This window comes from Crassostrea angulata, chromosome 4 (genome assembly GCF_025612915.1).
Source record: "Crassostrea angulata isolate pt1a10 chromosome 4, ASM2561291v2, whole genome shotgun sequence".
Lineage (NCBI taxonomy): Eukaryota > Metazoa > Mollusca > Bivalvia > Ostreida > Ostreidae > Magallana > Magallana angulata.
Genome location: NC_069114.1, coordinates 22,288,874 through 22,299,928, shown reverse-complemented (window position 1 = coordinate 22,299,928; position 11,055 = coordinate 22,288,874). Strand labels below are relative to the sequence as shown.

Sequence of the window (11,055 nt, the reverse complement as noted above, 5' to 3'; positions counted from 1 at the left end):
CGGTGTATCATTAGAGGTTGCTACAGCGCATCATGGATATCATAATCATATATTTAATTTTTATCCCACTACTGTGGAAGTAGAGAAGATTTTCTAAGATTTATAATATTTTAACTTTATGGCCATAATGGCCCGCCTTAGGTCCTGAACCCTATGCCAAGGGGCCATTATTTTCACAATTTCTGTTGAAGGTTTCATGAACATCATAACCGTGCATTTAGTTTCCCATAATATCATATGGTAGTAAAGAAGATTTAATACATAATCACTATATGGCCATTATTTGCCCACCCTATGGCCTGAACCCCTGACTTAGGACTATGAATTTCACAGTTTGGTAGAGGGCTTCATGGCCATCATCACCATGCATTCAGGTTGTTTTTTTTACATGTGTTGGAGTAGAGAACAAGTATTTCCTTTCAAGCAATATGAGCTGTATTTTTTAAAATTTTGTTTTGCTGCAAAAACCTGCTAGCATGATAAGTCTACTTGTAACTTAAACTTTTATGATATTTAAGATTTGAAAAAATCTTTAATATTTGTAAGAGGAAAGATTTCTCTTTTAATGAATATATAGCAGATCAATTTTTGTTCAGGGTGACAATAATTCAATTTTGCTTCAACTAAAGCTTCTTCCCACAAAATTATGGCAAACAGAAATATAAAAAATATGATATTTTTGTCATTTTAGTAGAAAATAACATTTTCGTAATAAAAAAAATTCAGCACGAAAATGCAGCTCATATTGCTTTGAGGATTGGATACTGTGCCATGTGATATTACATGTATTTATCATGTTAATGTAATGCAAAAGCTGTACATGCAAAAAAAAAATGATAAATAGGATATATTGCATCATTTTGTTGATTTCTGAAATAGCAAGGAATGAATAAACTTTACTCTTAGTAGACAAAGTGTACTTATGATTAAAATCCTTATGCATGCAATGAAAAAACGTGATTTGGATTATTATGTAACTGTATAAATGTTTTAATCTCTGGGCAAACTCATTAGCATAATGTTTCTTAGCAGTAGTCAACAAGTAAATATTTACATGAAGCTTGGTCTTTAAATGACAATGTATTAGCATTAATAACAAAAAATAAGAATTGTTTAATTAAAATCCATGATTATTATATTCACTTTCCAATTTTTTTTACTTTATCTTTGAGTAATCATCAATATTTTGTTTGACAATCATTCTGTTCTTTCATTTAAAACTAAGTAACAGAGTTTGCAATCCATAGTCTCAGAACACATTCAACACATCCTTGAAAAAATTTTCTGCAACAAAGCACAGATGCATCAAATGGGATTTTACTGCAAGTCAATGGTTCGATGCAAGTTGGTAGGAGAGACATCATCCCTGCTTCTTTTCAGTACTCTCATCAAAGTTGATTACTCTAACACCTTCTTTATCAAGAGCAAACTCATAATCTGCTGTTGTTTCTAAACTTTCCATTAGTTTTTGCTCCACATTTTCTGGTGTAATAAACCCTGCTTCCTGAAAAGCATAAAAAACTATTCATAATAATAGGTTTGATTTTAACTATTAAGAACTGCAATATCTATCAAGAACTTTAAGTCCATCCTGCACTCAAGAACAAATTTTACTTGATCCAGTAACTGTAAGGTCCAAGAAAAAAATATAGTTGTTACAGTCAGCAAACAAACCCAACATCTATCCTCTAACCCATTGGTTTTTTTTTTCTAATCCGAAAGTCATATTTCAGTTACTCATACATGTAGATAAACAATTGGATATTGTTACTTACTGTCATTAATGCCACAGAATGCACAAAAACCAATAGATATCTTTCTAAGTCATAATATAATATGATATGAAAATTATTTGCCATAATTTTGAAGAAAAAAATTAGACAATAAGCAAACAGTTGTCAAATTGTTTCCATGCTCGTTATAGTCAGTTCATCTTTATAAGTAAAAGTTCAGACAGTGATCCACAGGGGTAGGGTGGGGCCACAAAGGGGATGTCAAATTTTACATAGGAATATATAGAGAAGTCCTTAAAACTCTTCTAAAAAACTGATTGGTCAGAAAAGCCTAAAATTTGTGTCAAGGCTTCCTCAGCTAGAGAGGATTCATGTTTTTTTTCAAATCATAATTCCCAGAGGAATGGTGGGGCCACAATTGGGGTCAAATTTTTTCATAGGAATATTTAGAGAAAAATATTTAAAAATAGTCTTCTCAGAAACCAATCAGCCAGGAAAGCTGAAACTTGTGTGGAAGCATCCTCAGGTAGGGTAGATTCAGGTTTGTTCAAATCATGGTCCCCATGAGTATGCGAATACATAGAAAAAAAACCTTTATTCTTTTATAATTAAAAGAAGATTTCAAAAATGTATTATTTGCTGAAACGATAGAGAAATATTGCTGAAATGTTTGTTTTGTTTGGCACTTCCTGAAATCTGCTTGGAATGTCTCAATTTCAGGCAAATTTCAGAAATAAAAACTTTATACATGTTTCAGCAAAACATTTACATGAAGGCATTCCTTAAATTAAAAAAAATTCTATTAATATTAACTCACCAATCCTACCATCATTAATTACATAATAAGCTAGTTTTGCAGCAAATACTTTCTTTAGCCAGACTTTTCTGTACCTTTTCTCTTTGGAGACGTTTTAGCGTTTCCTCAGAAAACTGTTCACTGATGAGCTGTTCCTGATTAAGCCAACCTAAGAGCTTATTCTGTCTTTGTTGGTTCATCTTTGACTGTTCTGCTTCCCTGCAAAAATGATATACCAGTGTCATATCATTAATAAATTGAACACTGCAAAAGCTACAATCTACAGTAAATGATACATTCTGTAAGACATTAAGAAATGTGAACACTGTATAAAACCTAGATAAATTAAGTCACCCACTGTACACTTTTTTGCATGCATGTACATGTATTTTTCCATTTAAATTTGAATCTTATGTCTATATTAGTCAATGAATATTTTTAACTTATCAAATTTTGAACATGATAAGTTATAAACAACTGCAAGGCATGCAATGTAATTATACCCATGTCTAGAAATATACGTGTAAAAAATATGAATGTTTATATATATGTATACTAGTAGATATATAGGGTCATAATATAACAAACATGATATGAATTCAAAGTTTCTTTAAGAAATCAAGTTTAAACTTTCTTTCAAAAAAGGTATTCCAGTTTGCTTACAAACCCTTTTCTATTCTCAGTTTTACTTACCGTATCATGGCAACTTGTTCATTCCAATCTTTCATTCTTTCCTCCATTTCTTTCCAGCTAGCTTTAGCAATTTTTTCTTTGTCAGCTTTTTTTTTTAAATCATTTGGCAAACTCTGATCAGGTACTAATTTAATAAGTTGCCTAAAATGAATTTTTTACAGATAATATAGTAAAGTTATAGCAGCTCTTTAATCTTGATAAATTCCTTCTAACTCTAATAGTCCTTATAAATGAAACATATTAAAGCATAAACAAAACCAGCAATGAAAGATTATTTTTCATTCACCAGTTAAAGGGGTATGGTCATGATTTTGGTCAAAGTTTATTTACCATTTTGAATGTTTGTAATGTTTCAACAAGGCAGTTCTAATCAGTCAGTCATCAAGTTATAAGCTTGTTTGCAAGTTGTTTGGAATGAATTCATTTTGGGGCACAATAGAATTCCAATACAAGTTTCAACATTAAAGTTTAAGCTTGAATTTTTTATCGTGAAATTCTGATTAGCCCTGTAGTAAGCACCTCTGCTTTCTTCTAAAAATACTATTCAACATCCTCGAACGTATCTTGTATTATCATTAGCTGGAGGGCTGAGAAATTTGGATGGACAACCTAGGAGCAAGAGTTCCTGTTAAAAAGTTGCAATTTCACAGATTTACTTGCAAAAAAAACCTGTGCTTATCTTTGACTTATTAATCTTATTTTCACACAAAGTCTGTAAAAATATTCAATTCCAAAAAAATTCCTATGATACTTTACAAAAGATATTATCATTTTACTTGCCTCTAAAAAAATTTTAAGCACCACCACCAGCCCCATAAAGTGAAGTAGTGTAATTTGTTTACGTGTCAAAATGGTGACTTTAGATCTGCACCTTAATTTAACATACAGGTTATTCTCAATAGCTTGAAGTCCATGGGACCAAGGGAAAACGTTGAAGGATCAAGTATTGCAGTTTTCAAAAGTTCTAAATTTTCCAGGTCGACCAATGGGTTTTAAATTTAGTCTCAATGGATGTTTCGATTAAGCCATTTATTTTAGTGCTCATCTTATGCATGTGCTTAAATGGTTTTTTTTTTTTTGGGGGGGGGGGGGGGGGGTTAAATACACAGATCTGGATGTTTAAAAAACTAAGAAAAACAATATTGAATAAAGTCATAATATTTATTATTTGCACCACATTATGACCAGATTAGTCAGACCTACTGCACTGCAAGGCAACTTAACATAAAATAGACAACTGAGTATCACCTAATTGCAAATGCATTAATTACAATTGTAAAATCACAGGTGCTTGAGGCCAGGATCACCCCCCCCCCCCTTTCCACCCCCACCCCCAAGTATAAGACTCTATTTTTTTTTTTAATATCAAATTATCCTTTTATAATATATTTCTAATCTAATTTATACATTTATTGCACAAAATTACCTAAAATGAATATTTTTTAAAAATCAGACCTGATTGATTCAGTGATTTTTATCGAGTGAAAAATAGCAATGTATCAATGAAGATATCTTCGGAATTTTCCCTTTCATCGATTTTAATTGCACTTCTTTCACAGGTATGTATACTTTTATTAAAAATTGATTAAATGAGCTACATAAATATCTTGGGTGAGACTATAGTTGTTTTTATCTATTTTCTTGGCAAATTGTTCAGAGTATTAAAACTTTGACAGAAAATGTTGCGATATGTCTGCATTACTAACATGACATCTTAGCATGCTACCCTTAGCGTATAAGGTGGCATGGGACAGTTTTTTTTTATACAATTCATTGTAGCCAGGGGATGCGTGTCTTCGGAACTCTGTAACTAGAATTTCCTCAGTTCCCATTTAGCACAAATACCTTTAATTCACTCTTTATAAGGCCAATCACCAATTTCTGAAGAAAATTACTAGTCAAAACCTGTAAAATTCTCTACATACTGGTTTTTATAAGATTTTAACCCTTTCATATTTTGCTAATTTATCATGGTTTTCAGCTTTTTAGACCTCCTCCAGCTAATTCCCTGCAAAGGGTTGACCTTCCGTACCGCGTGCATGTTGCACTATCACGTGTCAGAAACATACCGGTGTATAGTTTACAATGTCCCATCCACCTACTTTTCGTGTTATTTTACCTCCCGCCTGTAACTTGCAATTTCACTGTGTAAAGTCAACACAACAGTCATAGCCGCAGGTTTCGCATTTTACTTCTGATTCTCATGTACCTAACATATGGGGCCTACATATTGCATATCAATTTCAACAAGAGACACCCCTCTAACTAATTAATGATAATCATTAAAAATCATTTCATGAATTTTAGCAACATTCATAAGCCTTCAAGTACAGCAACTCTCAATTTTACAAAATTATTGACAGGTACTTTATCCGAAACTGTCCCTTGCTACCCGATAAATAGATATGCGGATCAAACTCTGCACGTTTCTATACTCTGTCCCGAGTTTTTGCTTCCACCACTTTTTGATGATTTTTAATAAAAATACACATACCTGTGAAAGAAATACAATTGAAATCTATCCAAGATATCTTCATTTAACAATTATCCCTTTTCACTCATTTAATTTCACAGGAACGAAAACAATTTCTTACGGAGTTTTGTAATGGGAATTGTTTACATCTTTTCTCCATTTCGAATACACTCGGTCGAAATACATCGCGCAATTTTTTAACATTATCATCCGGGCTTATTAATGGCTGATGCAATGCAAAATCTCCGTAGACTTTCAATTTTTGGATGTGTATTGAAACCTGAAGTGGTAGAGGGGGCGTTTCAAAACAGATAATCTGGACATTTTTCATATCAGTGGATGAACGTAGTTTGAGCACAAAGGTATTTACTATTATTGAAATATCAAGCAAAAAGTGGTGGAAGCAAAAACTCGGGATAGAGTATAATGATTATGACAGTGATATTGTGATCATGTTATTGGTTTTGCCCTCGAGACGACCACACAGTAAAATTTTCATATTTATGCATGTATACTGCGCACACAGTTTACATTAAAAACGACGAATGAATCCTTACAGTTCTTAAATTCCTTCCCAATCAGTGATTTTTCTACACCCAATTTGGGTCCGAATATCGGCCCTTTCCCCTAGCAAAAATTTCAGATTTTTCCCAATTTGATCTGGGTTTTTTCCCAATAAAAAATGAGTAAAATATTTACGCTGTTCTTATTTACTTGAATTTTTCTCGTACGTCTTATCCCCAATTGAAAGCAATGAATCTCCGTCATTCAGACTCTTCCGTCAATATTGAAAATACAGGTGTTATATACGAAAGACGAATAGTGCCACATAAAAAAATATTTTTATCTCGTAATTACGAGAAAAGATCTCGTTATTACGACTTAATTATCTCGTTATAACGAGAAAATATCTCGTTATTACGAGTTAATTTTCTCATAATTACGAGAAAAGATCTGGTTATTACGACTTAAATATCTCGTTATAACTAGAAAAGATCTTGTTATTACAAGTTAATTTTCTCGTAATTACGAGAAAAGATCTCGTTATTACGAGTTAATTATTTCGTAATTACGAGAAACGATCTTGTTATTATGAGAAAAGATCTTTTTAAAATGGCGCGTTTCATTATTCTATTCTCTTTATGTCAAGTGTATGAACTACTGCAATGTCTTTTATTATACACATACTTAGCATAATCATTGCTTAGTAACATATTAAACAGAATTTGACATAAAATCGGACCAATCAGTTTTAACGAAATTTCAGAAGAAGGAGCAAAGCAGGTTGATTGATGAATTGATTGAACTATTAATTGATTAGAAGGATACGTGTAATTTGTTTTCAGACTCCAAAATGTTGATATACAAAATCAATTATTTTCAATATACATATAGGTTGCGTATGAACACAATTCAGGTAAATCCTGTATATCAATGATTGAAACTACATAGTCATTAAAGTCAACTGTAACAATAGAATTGTGTTTTTACGACAAGGGCTACCTGGTATTTACTTCGGAGTGGGATTATAATAAATAAGATGAAATGAGAATTACATGAAGTTCTTTCCACTTACTCATATTAGTTAAATGTCAAATCCGATCATTTTATTTAAAAATTAATGAATAATGTCCGTTGTTATTTAAACATTAATCAGAATTGAATTAACGTTCATGGAAAGAAAAAGAGTGAACCAGTCGCGGATTATAAAGCGTAAATTGCCCCAACCCAGGTTATACGAGTATAACTTGGGTAGACATTGAGTTCATTTCTTAAATATCTTTTTTCATAATAACGTTTTCTTGTTATAACAAGATAATTAACTCGTAATAACGAGATCTTTTTTTTGTTATAACGAGATAATTAACATGTAATACCAAGATATTTTCTCGTAATAACGAGATCTTTTCACGTAATTATTAAATAATTAACTCGTAATAACGAGATCTTTTCTCGTTATAACGAGATAATTAACTCGTAATAACGAGATCTTTTCTCGTAATTACGAGATAACTAACTCGTAATAACGAGATCTTTTCTCGTTATAACGAGAAAATTAACTCGTAATAACGAGATCATTTCTCGTAATTACGAGATAATTAACTCGTAATAACGAGATCTTTTCTTGTTATAACGAGATAATTAACTGGTAATAAAGAGATCTTTTCTCGTAATTACGAGATCTTTTCTCGTAATTACGAGATCTTTTCTCGTAATTACGAGATCTTTTCTCGTATTTATTAGATAATTAACTCGTAAAAACCAGATCTTTTCTTGTTATAACGAGAAATTTAACTCGTAATAACGAGATCATTTCTTGTTATTACGAGATAAAAATATTTTTTTATGTGGCCCTATTCGTCTTTCGTAGTTATATGATGCGTATTAAAGACCAAGACAACACGCATGGTTCAGGGGGAAAAGACCGAGTTATTAATTTAATCTGTCTGAAATCATGTCGCATAATGCAAAATATTATATTAAACGACTTTGCAAGAAGGAAACAACTGGTCTGACAAAAATATCAATTTTTTTTGTCCAAATACAAGCACGGGTATAACTATTCAAAGCGTTTACAAGGAGTTCTGTCAGAATATTGTCTTAATTCCTCTGATGTATCATCTTAACCTGTGCTTGTATTTGGACTTACGAAAAATTTCATACATTTGTAATAAAGGGAATTTCGCTTTAATATTATCACCAAAAGAAAGAAATAGGCTTACTGAACAAAACACAGATGCATTAATGAGAATTTGTCACCGGAGCAAAGAGTTATGCAGTGAAAATTTAGAGAAACTTGTAGACAACTTCAAAAGATTAAGAAAAAGAAAATTACAAATGTAGAATTGTGTGTGATGAAAATTTGTTATTTTTATAGCAAATTTATTAAAAGGTTTTACATTTCTTGTATATATAGTATTTTACACTCAATAAGGTTTAAAAGCAATATTATTAATTTTTCCCAAACTGTTGAAAATGTCGATGATTTTTCCCAAATGTAAAGGTCCAGGCCCCATTTGAAAAATGTAGAAAACTCACTGCCAATGTCCTTGAATATGTCTACATATTTCCTTTATTCTTACCAGATTGCTTTCATCTGAGTTCGATAGTGATTTTCCGTCCTTCTAAGCCATTCTGTTTCTTCGGTGTTATACTCATGTCGCTTTGAAAGAACAAATTCTTTACTTTTCGCTCGTGTGACCCACCGTGGTTTTCTCCATCGCACGAAATCGAGCACTGGTAGCGCTTGTCTTGAACACTCAATGCTATCAAATGTTACTCCATATTTTAATAACTTGCCAATTATTGACATGACTCTTATTAAGAAAGACTTTTAAAATAAGCTTCCAAGCACAAACACCGTAAACACGTTAAGGTAAACAAGTTCACGTTTTGAAGTCAATGAGAGCGGCCATTTTTGTGTGATGTAATAACTCGTTCTCGAGTTTATTCGATTTCTCACTTGAAATGGTAGACGGACTATGTCACACCTGCGAAACTTTTATCCGAGTTAGATTTAGTAAGGTGGCTCGACACACCAATGCATTATTTGATGGATCGATAAAGAATTCTCTTTGAGAAATGATTATTCAAAAATGACACCTATATCGGCCTCTGATTATTTTATATGAATTTTTTTGTATTTTTTTAAAAGAAACCGGAAACATCGTTTTAGCTGCGAACAAGATGTATTAGAGCTAAAAATTTGCTATCAATTAATGCACAATACAATTATCTATAAATACATATCAAAAACGGCCAGATAAACTTTGAAATATTTTTGTAAAAAAAATATTTATGAAAATGAAAAAAAGGATTGTAGATATTTTTTAAATCTATGGATAAAAACTGCAGATAAACTGTTACTCGCATTTAACAATTGCTGTACAATCATATTTCAACAAGAAATTGAAACCAAATAGTGAAATTAAAGTATAAATGGAAAATTTTAAAATCGAACCGATCCCGATTGTTATTAAACTGATCCCGAACGAAATCACATAAAGTTAGAATGAATCAGAATTTTGCAAAAATTTCAGGTTGTTTAGCTGTAAAATGGTTTTGTCATTTACTAACATTATAATTTATATCAATTACTTAGAAAAAACTGCAGTTTATTTGTAAAATTTCAATTTTAAAATAATTCTGATCGGGATCAGGTTTTTTTCAATCGGGATCGGTTCAAATTTGATAAATAGCAATTTTTCCAAAATTTCGCATTTTCATTTCAATTTCTTTGTAAAATATCAATGCTTAGTAAATAGTTTATGTGACTATATGTTATTTTTAAAATTTTATCCATAGATTAAAAAGATATTAAAGAATTACAATTTTGATTTTCAGAAATATTTTTTTAATTAAAAAATTAAACACTTGACCAAACGATCTTTGGCATGAATTTATTTATAATTATATTACACATTAATTGACAACAAGTTTTAAGCTCTAATATATTCTGTTTGTCTGCAAAACAGTTTTTCCTATGTCACTGAAAAAATACAAAAAAAATCGTATAAAATAACTGTAAGCCGATATTGATCTCTGTTTTGTGGAATCATGTTTCAAAAAAGATTCTCTATCGATCCATAAAATAAAATTTTGGTGTGTCGAGGAACCTTAAATGCATTTCATGATCTAGTTTTATATAGTTATTTAAAAGGTTGGTAGTGTCGAAGAATTTTGCCTTGGACCCTGTGTTTATTATAAAATCATTTAGATACCTATACTATATATATATTTGTTATATTCAGTAGTATATTCTCACTATATAACTCTAAATAGACGAATAGTTGGTTTGTTTCTTCGTATAACAAAACAAATGTTGACTGTTTTTTCCGGCAATATTTCGCGTCGGGCAATATTTCGTCCCTCGGGGGCTAATATAATCAATGTTGCCCTCAACCCCAGTCAATATTTTGTAACATTTATTTATAGAACTTATTTTATCCACTAATTAATGGAGGTAAAGTTTAAAATCAATAAAAGTCTAGGTTTTATATTTGACAACAAGTACCAAGACTCTAGGAAGAACACTATAAACATGAGACCGTGGGTGCGTTCAGAGTACTGGCGATTATTGTGTATTGCATTGAAGGCAACAGATTAATTTCACAGTTTTTCCACCTTGACCACTGGTAGTTTTTTTTTTCCATTGGTATGCCAACGGTACCAATGTTTGTCGATAAAATTTGCCATAGGTAGACATTTCTGCAGACGATCTAGAGCTTTGTAAGCGATGGTAACTTTTTATGAGGTCACAAAAATGGCGATTATTGTGTATTGCATTGAAGGCAACAGATTAATTTCACAGTTTTTCCACCTTGAATCTTGCTGAAGCTGAACAATTCATTATAGTCATT

The 11,055-nt window shown here is 31.3% G+C and overlaps 1 protein-coding gene across 1 annotated transcript; it reads right to left on the bottom strand.

Moving 5' to 3' along the window:
* Window positions 1-966: 966 nt before the first annotated feature.
* Window positions 967-9,134, bottom strand: LOC128181826 (probable 28S ribosomal protein S26, mitochondrial). The gene is made up of 4 exons (XM_052850367.1): window positions 8,779-9,134; window positions 3,223-3,363; window positions 2,625-2,748; window positions 967-1,504 (listed from the first exon to the last, which is right to left on the bottom strand). Exons 1-4 carry the CDS (start codon window positions 9,006-9,008, stop codon window positions 1,361-1,363), a joined length of 639 nt encoding a protein of 212 aa, XP_052706327.1. The 5' UTR covers window positions 9,009-9,134; the 3' UTR covers window positions 967-1,360.
* Window positions 9,135-11,055: the final 1,921 nt, after the last annotated feature.

What these genes read in the sequence shown, in the direction of transcription:
- LOC128181826 (XM_052850367.1), bottom strand. Translation starts at nt 9,008, where the DNA reads ATGTCAATAATTGGCAAGTTATTAAAATATGGAGTAACATTTGATAGC. An exon ending in ACTCAGATGAAAGCAATCTG is followed by an intron (nt 3,364 to 8,778) that starts GTAAGAATAAAG and finishes AATTCATTTTAG; the next exon opens with GCAACTTATTAAATTAGTAC. An exon ending in GAACAAGTTGCCATGATACG is followed by an intron (nt 2,749 to 3,222) that starts GTAAGTAAAACT and finishes TCATTTTTGCAG; the next exon opens with GGAAGCAGAACAGTCAAAGA.